Consider the following 21,437-nt stretch of genomic DNA (forward strand, 5'->3'; position numbering starts at 1 on the left):
ACTTGTGATCTCTGTCAAATAAATAAATAAAAGCTTTAAAAACAAACAAACAAACAAATAAATAAATGTCATATTTGGGTGAGTTGGGGGAAGTTGGGGGGAAACTGGAGGGGGAGACCAGCCATGAGAGACTGTGGACTCTGAGAAACAAACTGAGGGTTTGGAAGGGAAGGGGGCGAGGAGTTGGGTGAGCCTGGTGGTGGCTATTATGGAGGGCATGTATTTTTTTTATTAAAGATTTTATCTATTTATTTGACATACAGAGATCACAAGTAGGCAGAGAGGCAGACAGAGAGAGAAAAGGAAGCACGCTCTCCGCTAAGCAGAGAGCCTGATGAGGGGCTAGATCCCAGGACCCTGGGATCATGACCTGAGCTGAAGGCAGAGGCTTTAACCCACTGAGCCACCCAGGTACCCATGGAGGGCACGTATTGCTTGGAGTACTGGGTGTGGTGCATAAACAAAGGATGCTGGAACACTGAAAAGAAATAAAGTAAAATAAAATGGAAAAAAATAAATATAATATTTGGTATTTACAAAAGTTATATTACAAAGTAAGATAATATCACTGAACACCATGAACCCATTATCTCACCTAACCCAAAAAAGCCTCAAATATCATCAATGTGAAAATGAATGAATAGTGTAATTTTATAGTCACATCACACATCAATGAAATGAAAGAGTTTGAGATCCATAGAACACCACGAGTGAATCTTAGAAAGCATGATGTTGATATCTTTTTTTTTTATTTTTAAAGAAAGCAGGAACTGGAAGTCTATATAGAGTATGGTGCCATTTTTGTGAAGCTCATCAACAAGAGAATATTCATTTTCAAGGAAATCAAAATTTTGGTGCTGTAGATACTACAACAGCAAGGGGTGCGTTGCGTTGGTGATTCCATGTATAAATGTATTTGGTTCCATCTGCAGTGAATTCATGTTCAGAATATATGTGCGTCTGACATAAAATGTGCTTCTCTTTTCCTCCCTATGATCACCCACAGTTTTGGCCAAGCTGTTGAAGAGGGCTTACTCAATGCTTGTGACTCTACTTCCTCAGATCCTGTCAACATAATGGAATCAAGTACAAATGAAGATAAATTATTTGAAAGTTGAAAGGAGATCACTGGACAACCAAAACAGAGAGGACTTTCTAGAAAAGGCCAAGCAGATGAAATCCTCAGTTTGGCAGAGGAGACTGTATATCGGTTCAGGTGTGTGTGCCAAGGGTCTTGGCTGTGAGCTCTGGAGACAGATTTGGGCTCCTGGGGCAAGGGGATTTACAGAAAGGACACTGGGTAGCTCACAGGCCTAACAGGAAGGCCAGAGACCAAGGCTTGTGCAAGAAGAGGGACCAAAGCAGCTCCAGTGATCTAGGAAGTGGGAACTGCTTGTCACTTTTGTCGGAGACCGGTAGTGTGAGAATAATGAGTTCTAACTCCCTTTTTGATCCTTGCCTGAATCTAGTCCAGATGCAAAGTTCCAGAATAAGAGAGGAGGTTTATGAGCTGAGCTTCAGTCAAAGACCCTCCTTGGCTAGAAGACCACTTATGCAAGTCCCTCTCTACTGCATGCCATCGGGAGAAGCCATGCCCCCAACCACAGAGCTGTTATCAAAAGAAATGGGAATTGATACTGGATGGCCAAAGAAACACATGATCACTACACCAGGGTCTTTTAAGATAATACAACAAAAACTTAAAAATAGAATTACCAGTTGATCCAGCAATCCCACTTCTCTATAAAAGCATATGAAAATATACCAAAAAAGTTGAAAGCAGGGTCCCAAGAGGTACTGGCACCTCTGTGTTCATAACAACAGTATTCACAATAGGCAAGAGGTGGGAGCAAACCAATGCCCATCAGTGGATAAATGAATAAATAAGATATACACACGTACTGTGAAATAGTTATCAGCATTAAAAAGAAAGAGAATATGCACATACTTCAACATGGATGAAACTTGAGGCCAGGACACTCAGTGAAATAAGTCACTCACAAGAAGACACATATGGTATAATTCCACTTACATGAGGTAGTCAAATGCAGAAAAACAGAAAGTAGAATGATGGTTACTAGGGCTTGGGGGGGGTCGGAAAAAGGGGAATTATTGCACAACGGGGGCCAAAGTTCCAGATGTAAGAGACAAGAAAATTCTGGAGATGGGCTGCAGAACAATGTGAAGATACTTACCATTGCTGAACTATACACTTAAAAATGGTTAAGACGATACGTGTTGGGGTTTTTTTTTTTTTTAACCACAATTATAAATAAATGGATAAACAAATACAATAGATAAAATAATGGTAGGACCCAGGAGTAACTACATGGTAAGTGTTAAGAGGGGCTTGGAGACCACAGGTTACTAAATTAAGCTCCAAGTTCTCCAGAAATACATGGTATCATATTAGTACCTACTTCATAAGGCAGCTAGGAAAATTACAGAAGGTAAAACATATATCAGTCTTAGCACCATGCTTGGCTCGCCACAAGTGGTACACAGACATGTATAGTTGGGAAAATATCAATACATGGTCAAGAACAAAAATACGTTTGGCCATAGTGCTAATATAATTCCATTTATATAAAAAACAGAGTTTGGCGGGGGTGCGTGTTTGTGTAAATACCTGTAACATCAAGTATATTTAAGCAAGAAGATGGAAGAATTATACCTGATACTTGAACAGCATTTCCTCTGACGAAGCAATCTGGGATTTGGGCTGGGTGCATAAAGGGTAAATTTCACTTATTACTATAAGAAAAAATACAAAATTCTTTGAATTTTTAACATCAAGCATATTTTATGCTTTAACCTGAATAGGCAAAAAATAATTGAATACACATATGGTGCGCATCCTGACTGTACACACAAATAGGAATTAGGCATACAACTTGGAATAAATCGTATCTACTTTCAACCTTCTAAAAATCCAAGTGAAAAGACATAATCCTTAAGATCAGAGAACCAGGGTCAGCTGAGTTCAAAGTCAGAGGGAGACACGGCTACAGAATGGAGAGATGAAACACCGTAGGCTATAAGGAAGGAGGAAGGGGGCCAACTGCCAAGGAATTCCAGCAGCCTCTAGAAGTTGGTGAGGAACAGAGTCTCCGCTAGAGCCTCCAGAAAGGAAGGCAACGTGGATGACTCCTTGATTTTAGCCCAGAAGGACATTGCTGAACTGACTATAGAACTCTAAGATATGCTTTTGTTGCTTAAAAAAAAATCCAGGTGAAAATAAGGAATGTTTGGGGCGCCTGGGTGGCTTAATTGGTTAAGCGCCTAACTTCTGCTTAGGTCGCGATCTCCGTCCTGGGATCAGCGGGGAGCCTGTTTCTCGCTCGCCCTCTGCCCCTCCCCCTGCTCGGGCGTGAGTGCGCGCGCACAGACACGCTCTCTTCTTCTCTCGGTCTCTGAAAGAAAAGAAAACAAAAGAAAAAAGAATAGAATAGGTGAGGAGAGGAGAGGGAAGGGAAGGGAAAGAAAGGGAAGGGGGGAAGGGGGTAGGGAAGGGAAGGGACGGGGAAAAGAGGAGAGGAGGGGCGGGAAGAGAAGGAAGGGAAGGAAACGGAAGGAAAGTTTATGTTAAGAGCCAGTTGGGGGGCGCCTGGGGGGCTCAGTGGGTTAAAGTCTTTGCCTTCGGCTCAGGTAATGATCCCAGGGTCCTGGGATCGAGTCCCGCATCGGGCTCTCAGCTCAGCAGGCTCTCTGCCTGCCTCCCTGCCTATTTGTGATCTCTATCAAATAAATAAACAAAATCTTAAAAAAAAAAAAAAAAGAGCCAGTTGGATGATATGGACAAGGAGCCTATAGATTTCAATGGAGGAAGCCAGCACCCACGACTGGTGGAGGTGAGAAAGATCTGAATTATAAGACAGAGCTCAAGTCTGGCCACGAAGCAGGGGTTTACTTGAATAGGAAGAAGCATCCCAGGATGGTGGCAGGTGAAGAAAAGAAACACAGGAGATGGGAATGCCCAAGACATTCCCACTGAACACGAGCAGATGGTTTGGGCGACAGAGAGTTATGTAACCTGACACAGAAATGCAGGGGAGCCCAGCTGTGGTGGGCGTGTAGGCTGGCAAGAAAATCCGGCTTTAGCTGATAGACACTGGGAGCCACGGGACGTGCTCCTGCCGGAAGTGGCAGGTGCACAGGAATACTTTAGGAAGACAGATCTTTCTGTGGCCAGAGAAAACACTGGATGGCCCAGAGCTTGGGAGAAGGGGTGATGTGAAGAACGGATTTGTGTAATCTAGTTTTTGTGGTCTCGTCTAAAGTAAAAGATTAAAACCAGAGAGGGAAGTGCAAATGACAGATTAGGGTACATTTATGGACGAGGTACTATCTTTCTGTAATATAGCTCGTCCTCAGCTTGCGATGGGGTTATGTCCCAGTAAACCCCCAGTAAGCTGAAAATATAAGCTGAAATACATTTAATACTCCAACCCATCAAACCTCACAGTTTAGCCTAGCCCACCTCAAACGTGCTCAGAATACTGATGTCAGCCTCGCGTTGGGCAAGATCATCTAACACAAAGCCTATTGTATAATAAAGTATTGAATATCTCATGTAATGTATTGAATACTGTGTTGAAAGTGAGAAACAGAACGGTTGAATGGGTATACAATGGCTGTCAGTGTTTTGATTTTTCACCCTGGGATCCCATAGTGGACTGGGGGCTGTCACTACCCAGCACTGTGATAGACATTGAACTGCATATCGCTAGCTCCGGAAATTCAAAATTCAAAGAATGGTTTCTACAGAATGTGTATCCCTTTTGCACCACCGTAAAGTCAAAAAATTTTAAGTTGAGCCACCCTTAGTTGGGGACCATCTGTGTGTCTATTATAACATACATATATTATATATGTAGTCCATCTAATCCTTATCAGAACCATGTAAGATAGATGTCATCCATTATTATTTCGTCTTCCAGAAGAGGAAGCCGAGACCCAATCAGTTACTTGCCCAAGGTTGCCCAGTGTTGCTCAACTAAGCAGCATTGGAAGGAGAATGTCAGCCCAGGCAGACTGGCTTCAAGGTTCTTATCTTAACCACGCCCCAGAAGGGAAGACAAGAAGAGGCAGACCTTGGGGAGGTGGGTTGGTTAAGACCTGGGTGGTTCAGTTGGCTAAGCAACTGCTTTCTGCTCAGGTCATGGTCCTGGAGTCCCAGGACCGCATCCCACATCAGGCAGTACTTTCTCCCTCTGACACTCCCCCTTCTCGTGCTCATTTTCTCTCTCAAACAAATAAATAAAATCTTAAAAAAGAAAAAAAGGAGAACATCACCACACATACCCTTCACCGAGAACCACACCTGGAAAATAAGGATGAGGGCAAGTTCAGCTTTATAAGCCTGTGGGAGGGAAGGAGCTAAGCTGGATTCAAAGGGCGAGAGAGGCTGAATCCACGGAGCGCCGCAGAGAAGCCAGCAGACCCCAGTGTTTCTGCCCTAGTCTGGGGGCAGGAGTCACGCGTCCTCTTAAGAATCTGATGGAGGGCTAGAGCATCTCAGTAGGGAAAAAAATACACATGCACAAACAAATCGTTGCACATAATTTCATTAGGTTCCTGCCCTCCTGTTAAGTCTTGCCCTAAATGGGACATGTAAACAATTCAATGACAAACATTTCTAGAGAAGAGATTTTATTTCCATTCATAAAATATATCACTAAATAGCTGAAAAAAGTTACATATTATTTTAAAACATAGATTTAAAAAATCATATCAGCTTCTCCTTAGCAAAATGCTTTTGTGTTATCTATTTACAAGAACGTACTGTACCTCAGGTACACGATTTTCACTCAAGCCAGCCCAAGAAGGCCTTTGGATCTGGATAGATACTCCAGGAAAAGTACTTATCAGCTCTTCCCGCCTTGTGCAAAGGATGATTTGTTTTTACAAAAGTCCCTTTGAAAACAAGAGTAAATACAGAGAGCTTCTAGAGAAAAGCCCAGCAAAGCAGCAGTTGAGATCATGCTTTCTTTTGGTGATGAAATTAATCCTGTTTTGGTAATCTATAGCCTGTTTAAGGAGGGGGTCAGAGGGAGGAAGGCCTTAAGACTCAACTGTTTCTCTAGGAATCTTCATCATGAGCCTGTGGAGGCAGGAGCCCCGAGTCCACCTCTCTGCTGTAAGGTCGCCTGTTTTGGTAGACAGAAGAACGGTCTGAAACGTGGCCCTCCATGTTCTGATACATCTGAAGGTGAGGGAGAAGACAGAACACTGATTACCATCCAAGGAAGACGGACATGTCAAGGGCCTATGTTGCAGATTACTTGCTATTATGATACAGAAGTCTTAGAGGACAATCTTAGAGGATGTTAATTGACAAACCAAAATCAGTTTACTAATGGAGAAATCAAGTCACCATCAAATAGCTAATTCCAGTATCATTTCTGCTCTTGCATTTAAAGTCCCAATCTAGAGGGCGCCTGGGTGGCTCAGTGGGTTAAGCCGCTGCCTTCAGCTCAGGTCATGATCTCAGGGTCCTGGGATCGAGTCCCGCATCGGGCTCTCTGCTCAGCAGGGAGCCTGCTTCCCTCTCTCTCTCTCTGCCTGCCTCTCCATCTACTTGTGATTTCTCTCGTCAAATAAATAAATAAAATCTTTAAAAAAAAAAAATAAAGTCCCAATCTAGAAATCCAAAAGCTGAGCAGTAAAACCATAAAAAAGGGACTCCTGGGTGGCTCAATTGGTAAGCGTCTGCCTTCGGCTCAGTCATGATCCCAGGGTCCTGGGAGCGAGCGTTGAGCTTCCTGCTTAGTGGGAAGCCTGCTTTTCCCTCTCTCACTCTCCCTGCTTGTATTCCTCTTTTGCTGTCTCTGTCAAATAAATAAATAAAATCTTTAAAAAGCCAAATAAACCCATATAAGAGAAAGGCCACTAAAAATGATCTGTTCATTATGCAACTAATACAGGTGATTCTTGACTTTCACTTGGGAGGTCAGTGACTTTAAAATGTTTTTCCAAAATGAAAACAGCTCTACTTTCTGTCTGACTTTAAAGTTAACACACATTCATATAGACACCTTAAGCAATATAGGAAGATATATAGAAAAAAGCCTAAAATTGTCAGAGATAGCCCCCATGACAGATGGTTTGCTGTGTATACGCAATTTTGTGTTGGTAGGCTCAGAGTGTAGACCTTGTTTCAGAACCTTATTTTGAATTTCTAAGACGTTGTTTGCAGGTTTACACATTACACATTTTCATATTTACTAAATATGAGCACATTCATGTTTTTAATAGTAGCCTAGCATTCCATAGTATGGATGAACCATAATTGGCCTTTTGATGGACTGTTTGTATAACATCGACTGAGAAGTGCACACTGGCCCTGTCTGTCTCCAGGGTGAATGAGGGCAGTGGAATTGCCAGGTCAAGGGGGATGCACATTGAATGGGGACGTACCTCAACAGGCTGCCCGGCAGAAACCGTTACTTATTTCCACTCCTCTCCGCTGTGTCGGGGAACAATGCTGCTTTCTCCCAAGCCCTACAGCAGGGGTGTTAACTATCGCCCACGGCTCTAGCCCTTTGTCCAGGGAAGGTCTGATCCCCTGGCCTGCGTGTTTCATGATAAGCAAATCTGAACATCTTTTTCTAGATTCAATGAACATTTGCACTTCATTGGGAATTGTCTGCTTCTCTCCTTTGCCCTTTTACGTTGGGTCATCCAGGTTTTTCTTATTACTTATGAGAACTCTGTGATGTAGGGATCCTGGATTCTTATGTGAGTTGGACAGACTCCCTCCCTCTCCCTGGCCATCACTACTGTGTATTTGTTTGTGTTAGTTCACTTGGCAGTTATCGTGTTCACTGAACGGACCATCTCCTCCTCTTATTTTTTCTTTCTGGAAAACAAATGGACAAAAATCTCCTTTTAAACCTGGTCTTCACCATAACAGTCTGCCTCTATCCTTAAGGATGAACAGTAATGATACGTTGTTTTTGTAGAGCGGGCCTAGCAGTTGGTTATGACCTGTTGAACCAAATGTTCACGTCCAGCACTGAATTTTGACCATCTAAGGAAAGCTGGGACAGAAATACCAGTAACACTTCAAACCCAACAGCTCCACACCTGAATCCATTATCTCTGATCCCTGATCCTTCTCTCCTTCCTGGATCGAGAGTTTCACTTAGTGAACTGCCCCAACTCCAGGCCCAAGATCCAGGACTTTCAGAATCATCTTCTCAACCTCGCTGTACTCCCACAGCCAGAGACTGGGTGCTATTCTGGTGTGTCCCCACTTTTAATGTCTTCCTGTCCATTGCTTTAAGAGATTTTTGTTTATGTTAAGTAATTAATTGGTTTTATTGATGTATAGATGAAACACAGTGTTACACCAGTTTCAGGAGTACAACATAGTGATGCCGAAACAAGTCTGTACATTACGCCATGCGTCCCAAGAGCGGCGCTCCCTTCTGCCAACATATAGCACTATGACAACCCCATTGACTGAATATTCTCTGTGCTTATGGCCTTTCATCCTGGTGACTTTCATTCCCTAACTGGACGCCTGTGTCTCCCACCCCCTCACACCTTTAAGTGATTTTAAAATAAATTTTTTAATTGCACAAGTAATACATGTGTATATGCTCCTTACAAAGATTTTGAAACCCTAGCTTTTCAAGTATATCAATAGAAAGAGGTGCATAAGATTTTCTTACATTTTTTTAAATGGTGTCTCTATCCAAAGTATGTTCTTTTTATCTGAATGTCATCTGTGCTTTCTCTTTTTTTCCTAATTGTTCTCTTCATAGTGTGCGTTAGTGGTATATTTGTACACCATATTAACATACAATATTAATATATAGTATAAACTAGATCCAGACTCCTGTGTTCAAATCCTCAGTCTGACACTTACTGGGTTACCTTTGGCAAATGACCGAACTTCTCTGTATCTCAATTTACTGATCTGCAAAAGAGGTAATACTCAAACTTACTTTGTGAGATTGATGTGAGAATTAACTGTTCGTATGGATAGTATATTAGTAGAGTGTATGGCAGACACTTAAAAAATGTTTGCCATTCAATCTTATTATTATTAGTTCAAAAAACAACTTCTGTGTTTCCTGATTATCACTCTTGTTTTGGGGGCTACTCTCAGTTTAATTAATTCTGCCTGTAACTTTATTAGTTCTTTTATTTTATTTTTAACATTAGTTACTTATTTTAGAGAGAGCACACACAAGCATGGGGAGGAGGGAGAGGGGGAGGTAGAGAGAGGGAAGAAGAATCTCAGGCAGACTCCACGCTCAGCATGGAGCCCAATGATGGGCTCCCTTCCAGGACCCCGAGACCACATGCTGAACTGAAACCAGGAGTCCGACACTTCACGGGCTGAGCCACTCGGGCACCCCTCTATTAGTTCTTTTCTTCTGCTTTGTTCATTTTCTTCCTCTACTCCTTCCTCCTTGTTCATTGTGTTTTTTTTTTTTTTCTCAGTTTCTAGAGATGAAAGTTTAAGTCATTCATTCTCATTCTTTATTTTCTAATGAATTTAGTTATAAATTTGGCTGGCTCCTACAGGTTCTAATAAGCAGGGACTATTTTTATGTCTTTTTCCTTCCTCCTTCACCTTCTTGTGAACCAAAGGCTTCTGTAAGAAACATGAGTTTTAATTTCTCATGTAGGACACGGGGAGCTTTTTGGGTATGACCAGTGATTTCTCCTTTCACTGCACTGATGTTAGTAAATGTGATCTGTGTGATAAGAGTCTCATTTATTTTGACATTCTCTCTCTCTCTCTTTTTTTTTTAAGATTTTATTTATTTATTTGACAGACAGAGATCACAAGCAGGCAGAGAGACAGGCAGAGGGGGAGGGGGAAGCAGGCTCCCTGCTGAGCAGAGAGCCTGCTATGGGGCTCCATCCCAGGACCTGAGATCATGACCTGAGCCGAAGGCAGAGGCTTAACCCACTGAGCCACCCAGGCACCCCTGATATTCTCTTTCTTAAGTGGACTTACTAATCTTGACATTTTGAGCTTTTTCTATTTCGATGAATGCTCTTTGTTTCTCTCTTCCCCACTTTGTGGCGTTGATCAGGTTTTCTATGGTCCTTTTTCTTCTACCCTGAACCTGAGATTATAGATTATATTTCTGTTTTCACAGTGGCATACTTACATTCTTAACACCCATGTTATTCTTATGTGTATTTAACACTGTGACTCGTCCCACTGAGGAACTTCTGCGTGAGCCCACCAGAACTCTCCCTACTCTCTGGGAAAACACTAGTCCTCATTCTTTCAACTTTCAAAGAGTTCTCTGTTGTGGGTCTTCCCAATTCAGTCCTAACTACTTTCATTGTCTCAGGGGTTTTCCACAGTTTCTGGTCTACAAAGATCTCCTTCTGGCTTTCAAAGGCTATTATGGCCTCACTTCTTTAAAAAAATATAATAAAAAAAATGTGTATGTATGTATGTATATATATATATATGTCTTATTTTTTAAAGATTTTATATATTTATATGAGAGAGAGATAGAGAGATTAAGAGAGAGAAAACACAGTGGAGGAGGGGCAGAGGGAGAAGCAGATTCCCCACTGAGCAGGGAGTCTGACATGGGGCTCCATTCCAGGACCCTGGGATCATGACCTAAGCTGATGGCAGATGCTTAACCGACTGAGCCACCCAGGTGTCCCATTTTTTAAGTATTTATATTATATTATTTTATATTTGTATATTTGTTTATGATATAGTATATATAAATACATTATATATTGATAATATATTTATATTCTATGTATATATTTCCTATGACTTGTGGGCATGGACATGAGAAGAGCGTGATGTGAGTTCAGGCCCTTTCTGAAACAGGAGCTGTGCGTGTCCCTTCCTTCTGCACCCCCTCTCCCCACCGTCTAGTTCACCCCCTCATCTTTGCTCACCTCTGTTGCCACAGTCACCTCTTAACTGATCTTACTTCCTCTCTTAGGGTTTTACTTTCTCAAATTTACTATTATGCCTGCCTGCCTTCCTTCTTTCCAGAAATATTTGCTTAGCACTTTCCATCCACTAAGCATTATGCCAGCCACTTAGGTATGTAATGGCTGAACTAGGTATGCCATGGTGAACAAAGCGGATGTGACCTCTGACGTAAATGTTGTGCTGATAGGCACTCATTTATTTGATAACTGGTGAGTGTCGCCTGCCTACGGGACCACGTCAGGTGATGTGAAGACGAGCAGTGCATCTGCTTGCCCTCATGAACCAAGTCTAGTGGTGGGAAAGACAGACCCATAAAGCAAAGTCTCACACACCATCACTGGAGTCTCACACACAGTTAAAGACAAAGTGTTATGGAGACTCAGAAGGACCCTGAAATCTGACTAGGGAAACTACAGGGGTCTTTGGAGAGGAGAGAATACTCGATCTGGCTCTTTTTTTTTTTTTTTTTTTTTTTAAACTGAGGTATAATGGATATGTAACTCTATATTAGTTTCAGGTGTATGATATAATTCATGTATATATTGCAAAAACGATTACCACAATAAGCCTAACTAGTATCTGTCACAGTCGTAGTGATCTGGGCCATCAAGACCAATACTGGAGCATCTGCCCATTCTAAAAATCCCTGTTGGTTCACCACTGTCTGAATAATGCCTTAGCACATTATTCGGTGATCTCCCTGCTCTAACTCCATACCACTGGGGTTGGGTTATACCTAAAAGCGTTAACCTGTGTTTTCTCAGTGAGCTTCTCTTCCCTTCTCACTTGTACCCTGAGGGCCATTTTCCTTCCCTAGTCCATGAAGAAGCAAAAGCAGAGACTGTACAAAAAGCGTTCACATGCATACCAGGAAATATCACCTCAGGCCTGCTGGCAAGGCCTGTCTTCCCACCCAAGAGACTAGACATCGCTGTGCTTAGGGCATGTGAAGGGAAAAGCATTCCCTGGAGGAACCAGGGTTCACTCATAGTGGGCAGAGCTGCCTGGCATGGTTGTGTAGACTAGGCCTTGCTCAGAGGTGCCCAGCCGGTGGGGACTGAAATCCAATCTCGTCTCTGCTCCCCAGGCTTCTAGACTGGATCCCACTGCACCAACCAGTACCAAGATGTTCCTCTTGGTGTATTCATCCCACCCAGAGGGGACACTATTAATCGAATCTCCCTGAAGAAGACAGAGCTTGCTATCTGTGGCTGATACTGGTAGGAAAAAGAACCTTCCATGACAGAGGGTCAGAGAAAGAGAGGAAGAGAATGGTGGTGGGGGGAGGGTAGTTAGAGGGGTATCTCTGAGCTCAGACCCCCGTGGCTGAATCATCACCTGTGGAAAAGCTTGCCATTCAACAACCCTGATTCCCTGAACAGAGGGAAGGGCATCTGGACATCCTGTGGGAGTGGGGACATGAAAGGAGACTTGTACTCCAAGATAAGGGGTTCTGAACAAAGCCAAGGGGCTTCTGAGCGGTAGCAGAGCCCATACCCTGGTCCACTACCTTTCCAGTCCTGTTTTTCTCCATATTCCCCCACCGACCCTATACTTTCAGCCACAACCATTTATCTTCCACTACACTTTCTCAACTTTGAACCTTTCTTATATTACTCATCTAGCCTGGAACACCCCCACTCACCCCCCCCCCACCTCCCAACAGCCAAAATACTACTCTTTCTTCACAGCTTGGTACAAATAACACCTCTGTGGAGCCACACCCAGCTGCCGGGCAAGGAGAAATTATTCGGTCCTCTCTGGAGCCCACTTCTGGTTTCTCTCTCTTACTCTTCTTTTGGTTTGTATTATAGGGTCATTAACTGTGTCCGGGCGGTCTGCTCGATAGCCTTGAGGTTTTCCATCTCCCCCGACCTTGTTGGCCTAATTCCCTCACAATAATTTAGTTTCCGAATGTGATTTTTAAAAACAGCCTACCAGGAGGAAGGGACATGACCGACCCACCCAGGTCTCTGGAGAGACTACAGAATTGAAAATGGGCTCTTAATAATTTAGAAAAAGAGAACAGACAATCCATTTAAGCAGTCAGGTTCCTATGTGACTAACATTTACTGATTAACTACTAAGGGCCTGCTATGTGCTAATAGATCTTTTCACATACATCCTACTCCTTACAGCTTCCTAAAGCAAGATTTATTAATTCTATGTTTCAGATAAGGAAATAGAGATTATGTCACTTAATCGAGGCCTATAAGATGTAAATGATGGAGCCACAATTTGAACCTGGTTATTGGAGGTTCAAGGTCTGTCCTTTGTCCACTTCCTCTAGGGAATGGCTCTGTTCACTACGGTGGATTGTAATACTGAGGGGAAGAGTGAGCAAAGTGATTCCAAGTTCCCAAAGCCTGAGGATCACCTACCTCGGCAACCCATTTTACAGGTGCGAAAACTGAGGCCAAGAGAAGTAAAATGATTTGCCGTAAGTCATACAGCGATGAGGAGCTAGAGTGCTAGAGCTGGGATTAGACTCTCATGATTCCAGGTCAATGTTTTTTCCACTCTGCTGTATTATATGTCTGGGTTGTACGGATTATTCCATACTAAAGCTTCATGTTGAATCAGGAAAGGTCAGTGGTGATCAGGGATTAAGTTTTGTTTAGTTGTCTAGTCCTATGCATTAATTAAATACTTAAAAGCATTTAATTTCTTAATCAATTGGCTGACAATGTTAGGGAAAGCTTTTCCCCCCCAAAAAGCTTACCAATAAATATATCTCACCCCACGCAACTTTCAGAGGGCAACCAAGACAAACTATGCTGAGACAGACAACGTGATACTTTGATTCTTAGGAAATGAGTGCGTGTTCTGAGTTACTGCTCTCCTTTCTAACAGCGCTTTGTAAAATACTAGGAAGCTACATACGGCTTCTTCTGCATCCGCCAGCTGACATCCTAAAAATGAAGTCAGGTTGGGGAAGGATGGCCGTTTCCTTGAGTCGAAAGCCCAGCAGGATTGCATTATAAAGTATCTGTAAAACCAAGAGAAGGTGGAGTAAACTGAGAAAATCTGAAAGAAGAAAAGCTGATCATTTCCCGCCATTTCTAGCTGGAGCTACTCATCATCTGTGGCCTGTTTGTTTTGTGGCAAGTACTCTGCTTGACTTTGAACCCCCACCAGGAAGGGCAAATTAGGTGATGGGTAGAAATGCATTCTGTGGACCAGAAATCAGGAGATGGAGTCTTAGCACCCTGAGGGACCCCTTCCAACAAAAGAACTGAAGCCTCTAATTCACAGTATCTTCAGTTTTGTTCAGAAATCCCCAAAACAAAAAGGAAGAATTTCCTTTTCTTTCTTTTTCTTTTTTAAAAAGAGGAATCATGGATTTTGCATTAAGGAGTTTTACTGTCTTCAACATGCTTTGGAACTAGAGAGACTGTAAATTCCTGATTTCAGCCACGGTGCAGTCTGATCTGAACTCACATTTCTTCCGTAGCATAAAAGGGCTGATCCATCTTAAATCCACTTTGAATGAGTTTGTAGAAGTTAGCGTCAACCGGAATACCAGGGTAAGGATTGACACCTGGGGGAAAAATGAGGGAGGATACACCATTTCATTTGGTTAGTCATTCAGTGAACAAGCAGGTACCAAGAGTGCCCATGGGCCGGAAGCTGCTTGGTGCGAGGCTGTAAGTGGGGAAAGTCAAGGCTCCTGCTCTCATGCAGGTACAGGCTGGGGGGTGGGGCAAAGACACCACAATAAGACATGAAGTGGCACATATATCACAGATGACAAGGTGGCACGTCATGAATGCTTTATTTTTTTTAAATTTTTATTTATTTATGTTTTAAAGATTTTTAAAAATTTATTTAACACAGAGGGATCACAAGTAGGCAGAGAGGCAGGCAGAGAGAGAGGGGGAAGCAGGCTCCCTGCTGAGCAGAGAGCCCAATGTGGGGCTTGATCCCAGGACCCTGAGATCATGACCTGAGCCGAAGGCAGAGGCTTCACTGACTGAGCCACCCAGGCACCCTTCATGCATGCTTTAATATAAGAACAGGATAAGGCGCGGAGGGGGCAGGGATGGTGGCCACGGGCAAAACTTACCAAGTGAGAATATCTCCCAGAGTAATATTCCATACGACCAGACGTCACTCTTTATGGTGTAGATCCCTTGGAATAAGCTCTCAGGAGCCATCCACTTTACAGGCAGACGAGCCTGTGCGGAGTCCAGGAGGAGATCAGTGGTGAACAGATCGAATGGTGAAGGGGATTTCTTTTCTCTTACTAGCTAGATGATAAAATTTCTTTGCTTCCTAAAGTTACTCTCAATGCTTAATGGAGAAAATCATATTCCTCAAATGGAAGTTTCTCACTTTCAAATCAACATCCTAACAAAACAGCCTGACAAAAAAGAAAAGAAAAAAAAAACCCAAACAAACAAAAAACTCCAACACAGTATCTTTCATTTTTTTTGAGAGAGAGAGAGCGCACCTGCATGCAAGTGTTGGGGGGGAGGGGGGCAGCGAGAGAGGGAGAATTTTTTTTTTTTTTTTACTATTTAGAATCATTCTGTTTCAACTTGGTCCTGACAATGAAGATTTATAGGGCAATTAGTTTTGTTTTATTTTAAAGATTTTATTTATTTATTTGACACACAGAGAGAGATCACAAGGAGGCAGAGAAGCAGGCAGACAGAGAGGGGGAAGCAGGCTCTCTGCTCAGCAGAGAGCCCGATGCGGAGCTCCATCCCAGGACCCTGAGATCATGACCTGAGCCAAAGGCAGAGGCTTAACCCTCTGAGCCACCCAGGCACCCTGGGAGAGGGAGACTCTTAAACAGGCTCTACACTCAGCTCGGAGCCTGACATTCTCAGCACAGGCTCCATCTCATGACCCCAAGATCATGACCTGAGCCGAAATCAAGAGTCATGTGACTCTGAGTCAACCCACTGAGTCACCCAGGTGCCCCATAGCTGGCCATTGCTTTAAAGCTCATCCTGAACAAAGCCTGGTGATTGGAATGGGTAAGTTTAAAAGCAGATAATTCCCATTAGGGAATAACCAGTCCTTTGCCCAGAGGTAAGGAAATATTGGTGAATTGGCGGAATATTTTGTTAAAGCATTTCTTGGAAGAACTTTAGTGGAAATGCCAGCTACAAGAATGTGGTGAGGGGAGCATATGTCATCACTTCCAGAAATGACACCAGGCTGGCTTCTGTGGCTTTCGTAATTTCCAGTAGCACGAAAGGCAGGTTTAGAGTCAGTACAGTTGGGTTAGCATCAAGACACAGAAGCAGGTAGGTTACTGGGACACAGCTTTTTGTAGTATTTCTTTTTTTTTTTTTTTTTCATGAAATGAGGAGCCCTTCACTGTGCTCGTTTAATCTTCCAAGTAAAATCAGAGTTCCAAGGGCACCTGGCTGCCTCAGTCAGTACAGCATGTGACCTTGGATCTCAGGGTCGTGAGTTCCAGCACCACAGTGGGTGTAGAGATTACTTAGGGAAATTAAAAAAAAAAAAAAAAATCAAAGCTCAAGAAAGAAACCCTATTTAAATTCTATACAAACCGATGAGCTGATAGAATCCTACAGGCTCATCTGGTTAATTTAATTAATTAAAAGACTTAACTGAGGTGCCAAATGGAAGTCACCTTCCCACATAAGAGACCACCAGCTAGTAAGGTAAAAAGACTGCACAGTCGCCCACAAGCTTTGATCATCTTTATGACTTCAGCTACAACAAGGGAGATATAGATCTAAAATCAGCTGAGATGGCTATTTGATTCTAATGGAAATAGTGTTTGATTTGATTTTTAACATTTATTGGCTGTTTACTGAGACAGGTGCTTTCATGTTAGTTTTATTGGTTTATTCCCACAACGCCAATGTGGTAAGCAGATAATTGTCATGGGAAATGCTGCACCTGTCACAGTGGTTATGCACAGGCTTGGGGCTCAGACCATTCACGCTCTCTCTAGTCCACATGCTGTGTAACCAGGGGCAAATTATGTTCTGTGCCTTGGTTTCCCAGCCCACAAGTGGGCACTGTGAGGACTAAATGTATGAATGTACGTAAAGCGCTAAGAACAGTACCTAGCTCCTGGTAAGCACCAAGTCACTATTATTTCACAAGTGGGGACTATAAAGCACAGGGAAATTCCAAAAAAAAGGGGCTTAACTCTAGGTGTTGGGATTCTTACAAGCCACTCTTTCCAGTACACAATTTTATCATCTAGTATTTCTAATAGTCCTTAAATAACACGTCTGTCCCTAGTTGGGTTTTGTTTTTTGTTTTTTGTTTTTTTTTTAATAAGTGGATTTGGTCATATTTTAGATCTTCCTGTGTGACAGTAATAAGATGCTAAATATTCATTAGCTCATATCTAATTTAAATATTGTGTCCTTTAAAAATGCACATTTAATATTTAATTGATATGTTGTACTTTAAAAAATGCTTTATTGTAGTGACTGCCAAATTCCTGTAATTGGAAACATGACTCTAGTTGCTTTATAGCTAATGGAACTGAAATAAGTTCAAGTAATGAATTTTTTTTTAAGTGTGGCTTGTACTCCAAGATCCCTAATTGGTCTGTTCTGACTAGCCCAAGGACAGATGTGATGCTATTTTGCTCAGTTTAATTGTAACTGGAATATTCCTTGAAGCTACAGAAAAAGCTTTTAGTGGCACATGGGTGGCTCAGTGGGTTAAAGCCTCTGCCTTTGGCTCAGGTCATGATCTCAGGGTCCTGGGATCGAGCCCTGCATCTGGCTCTCTGCTCAGCTCTCTCCCTGCCTCTCTGCCTACTTGTGATCTCTGTCTGTCAAATAAATTTTAAAAATCTTTAAAAAAAAAAAAAAGAAAGAAAAAGCTTTTAAATGTAAGAAAGCTGACTGCAGTAAGGAAGCTTTTTGATGTTGCCATCAAGCAAACCCTCACTACGGTGAGTGCCAGTGTCTACCGTCCCAATGACAAAACACAAAATAACAGTATAAAAACATGTGAGAAATAGTGGCCTCACGTTGCCCCTGATAACATAGTTGGAGTCACTCATAATGTCCCGGGCCAGTCCAAAATCACAGATCTTCACCACCTTCCCGTGGGTCACGAGCACGTTCCTGGCTGCCAGGTCTCTGTGAACACACTGCAAAGAATGAAATTGGCGTGTTATTTACTCTGACAGAGATCATCACAGAGGGCAATTTTGCTTCCAGTTTCAAGTTCAGCAGGAGTTACAGATGACAGGAAAGTGTGGTTCCTCGAGGTGTCTAATCTTTACTGGGCCACCGGCTATCCTCACACGGGACCTGCAGCACACAGAGTGAACGCGGATGGCCCACTTCTTCAGTTGTTGTGAATACAGTCACTCGTGCTACTTATGGAACATTCCTGGAGGCCAAGGGGGTAGGTTCTTAGAAAGGAGATCAAACCCGGCTGGGTGTGTCTTCCTATAAATAAAAGACACAATACCGAGGTCCAGTCTTGAGCTCCCTTCCGAAGAGATTTTCCAAGGCCGTTGTCCAGCACTCTTACTGAGGGGTGGAGAAAAACGATCTCCTTTCTGACTGGAAAACAGCTTTGGCAATGAGAGTATGACCAAAGAATATATTTGGAGAAAAAAAATGAAAAATCAGTTTGGGAAGGTTGACTCAAGTGGAATTAGGAGCCTCGGAGTGGACAGAGGACATGATATGAAGCCAAGTGGTCTGACAAGAGAATTAACCCTAAGAAGGAAGATATTCAAAGGAACAGAGCACTAGGAGCAAAGGCCCAAAGGGCTCTCCTCAATCTTGAAAAAATAAAAGCAAAAACCGGGCAGACTAAAATCCCCCTAGCTCTCCTTCCTCCCTCTCCAGTTTTCTGAGAGTGTTGCCCACTGCCTGCAGACTCCATTCACGCTTCACCCACGTTCCTACCAGCCCCCCACACCTGGCCTTCATCCTCCCAGATGTCTGCCCCAGCTGCCTGGGCTAAGCCCCGCAGGGACACCGACTGAGATTGGATTCGGCGTCCTGGTGGCACCTGGTCCTATGGGCCAGGCCCTCCTCCTTCACATCCCTCCTTCTGTGCATTCAGCATGTCGCTGGCCCCCTGTTTTCTTCCTACTGACTAGTGGAACCTGTTTCTTTCTGCGGCTCCAGACAAGCCTGCTCTCATTCCCTGGGGCAGCACCCTCTCATCTACACCTTCCTGAGTCCCTTCGTCCAAACCAAGAGACGCAACTACCATCATCCAACCTCTGTTCCCGACCCAAACATTTCTCCTGAGCTTTAGATAGGAATATCTGCTGGACTCTGTTGCCCAAGGAACCACAGGTCACACATTTAATGTGACCTTTCTCAACAGACTTCCTCCTGATTTTGTGCTCCCTGCCCTATCCCATGTTCCCTGCTGGTTTTCCTTTTCCTCAGAAATCTCCTCTAGCCGAAGCATGAGCTGCTTCCCCAAGCCTTTTCTGCACCACTCCCCATCCTGGTTCTGATGGGTCTGTGCCTTCCCTGGGTTCTCAGAGCTTACTTGAACATGAATGTTTACCACACTACAGGGTCATCTTTGATTTGCCTGTCTGCTCATCTCTTTCTCCCCTGTCAGTGATAAGCTCTGACTCTATCTCAGCACCTAGCACCAGACTTGGCACTAGTCAGTATGGTGGATGGAGTCATGGCAGCTACAGGGAAAGCAAGGAGCAACCAGAGAAGTAGGGAGAAAAGACAACCAGGAGACAGTGACGTCATGGTGCAGGGGGTAGGACCTAAAGGGAAAATAAGCGGGGAGCGTCTCAGAAACTGGATATTCCTCAAAAAAATTCTTATTATAATAAGCCCAGAGGGGAAAAAAGCAGGGCCCTTGACCTTTGGTTGTGAGTAATTTGCCTATTTACTTCACGACAGGCAGGAAATCAGGCCAGACTATCGAGGTCGAGGCCCTCCAAGGTCTATAAAGACACGCAACCACTACTGTAGTCAAGGAGGTGAACGATAAACGAACTATAGATACACTTGAGAAAAGAGGAAGCCAACAGCAGGCAGGGAAGACGAGGAGAAGAATGTGCCTCAGACAGGTGAATGGATAATGAAGATGTGGTATATATCTACACCAGAGTAGCACTCAGCCATCAAAAACATGAAATCTTGCCGTTTGCAAAGACGTGGATGGAACTAGAAGGTATGATGCTAAGTGAAGTGAGTCAATCAGAGAAAGACATAGATCATATGATCTCACTCTCATGTGAATTTTAGAAACAAAACAGAGGATCATAGGAGAAGGGAGGAAAAAACAAAACAAGACAAAACCAGAGAGGGAGACAAACCATAAGAGACTCTTAACCGTAGGCAACAAACTGAGGGTTGCTGGAGGGCAGGAGGTGGGAGGATGAAATAACCGGGTGATGGGCATGAGGAGGGCACGTGATGTAGCGAGCACTGGGTATTAGATGCAACTGATGAATCACTGACCTCTACCTCTGAAACCAGTGATACATTATATGTTAATTAATTGAATTTAAAAAAAAGAATGTGCCTCAGAGATGAGGGGTGGGAAAATATTATGAGGCAGGAATTTTTTTTTAACCTGTGAGCAAGGATGCTCATATTTGGAAAAAAAAAAAGCAAAGAAGGTAACATACACTTTCAACATCCGTGAGAGTGAAAAAAACATCCTTGAGATTCTAACTGGAGTTGTGTTAAACATACAGATTAACTTGGACAGAATTGGCTTTTCTAATAAACCCCGTATCTCTCCTACATGATCATGGTAGAGCTCATTTATTCAGGCCTCCTTTTTGGCATTTAATAATGTTTCATTTGGGTCTGGTATATTTCTTCTGTTTACCTCAAGATGGTTCACAGGTCTGATTGCTATTGTGAACATCACTTCTTTCTTCAAAGCTGTTGATTTATTTTATGATAATCTTTTTTTTTTTTTTTTTTTTTTTTACAAGAGAACAAATCTACACCTTTATTTACTTTTCATTAAATTTAAATCCTTGAGGGGTACAGCATCACACGGATTCTGTGGCCAATGGCTTTAGCAGGAAGGTTGCTTCGGAATTTGGCACGAACCATGCCGCTGTTTCCATGAGCACGAGTTACTTTTCCCCAGATTACTCTGGTTTTGTTTGGTTTGCCACCAGGAGTCACTGTGTTGTTCTTTGCTTTGTACACGTAAGCACATCTCTTGCCCAGATAGAATTCCGTTTCATCTCGAGCATATACACCTTCGATTTTAAGAAGAGCTGTGTGCTCCCTCTGGTTGCGGAGACCCCGCTTATAGCCAGCAAAAATGGCCTTGGACCACAGCCTTCCAGACATTATTCGGCGTTTTAGAGGAGTCCTGTTCCCAGCAGGCCTCCACAAGCCCCAAGATGGCGGAAAAAGCTATGATAATCTTTTTTTTAAAGTTGAGATATACCTAACCTATGACAATATATTAGAGAAATTTTTTTCTCTCTATATTAGAGAGATTATTTCTCTATATTTTCTCTCTATATTAGAGAAATTATTTTTATTTTTATTTTCTAATTTTTAAAAAAAGATTTTAT

General features: G+C 42.9%; 2 protein-coding genes across 3 annotated transcripts in view; both read right to left on the bottom strand.

The window, feature by feature from the left end:
• Nucleotides 1–5,635: 5,635 nt before the first annotated feature.
• FLT3 (fms related receptor tyrosine kinase 3) overlaps nt 5,636–21,437 on the bottom strand; it is a 75,710-nt gene continuing 59,908 nt past the window's right edge. The window contains exons 20-24 of one of the 2 annotated variants that reach the window (XM_045069605.1): nt 17,988–18,041; nt 15,006–15,117; nt 14,381–14,480; nt 13,823–13,928; nt 5,636–6,205 (exon numbers count right to left, since the gene is read on the bottom strand). In XM_045069605.1, the coding sequence (XP_044925540.1) occupies nt 6,083–6,205; nt 13,823–13,928; nt 14,381–14,480; nt 15,006–15,117; nt 17,988–18,041 (495 nt within the window). In that variant the 3' untranslated portion in view covers nt 5,636–6,082. Of the gene's footprint in view, nt 6,206–13,822; nt 13,929–14,380; nt 14,481–15,005; nt 15,118–17,918; nt 18,042–21,437 lie in introns of both variants that reach the window. The other variant, XM_045069604.1, reaches the window with a different exon arrangement.
• Nucleotides 20,841–21,277, bottom strand: LOC123389026 (60S ribosomal protein L35a). The gene has a single exon (XM_045069606.1). It carries the CDS (start codon nt 21,205–21,207, stop codon nt 20,875–20,877), a length of 333 nt encoding a protein of 110 aa, XP_044925541.1. The 5' UTR covers nt 21,208–21,277; the 3' UTR covers nt 20,841–20,874.

The sequence above is a fragment of the Mustela putorius genome, unplaced genomic scaffold (assembly GCF_011764305.1).
Source record: "Mustela putorius furo isolate JIRA1106 unplaced genomic scaffold, ASM1176430v1.1 tig00003942_pilon_pilon_pilon, whole genome shotgun sequence".
Lineage (NCBI taxonomy): Eukaryota > Metazoa > Chordata > Mammalia > Carnivora > Mustelidae > Mustela > Mustela putorius.

Excerpts from the sequence above, each read along its gene's own strand:
- LOC123389026 (XM_045069606.1), bottom strand. The coding sequence starts at position 21,207 with ATGTCTGGAAGGCTGTGGTCCAAGGCCATTTTTGCTGGCTATAAGCGG.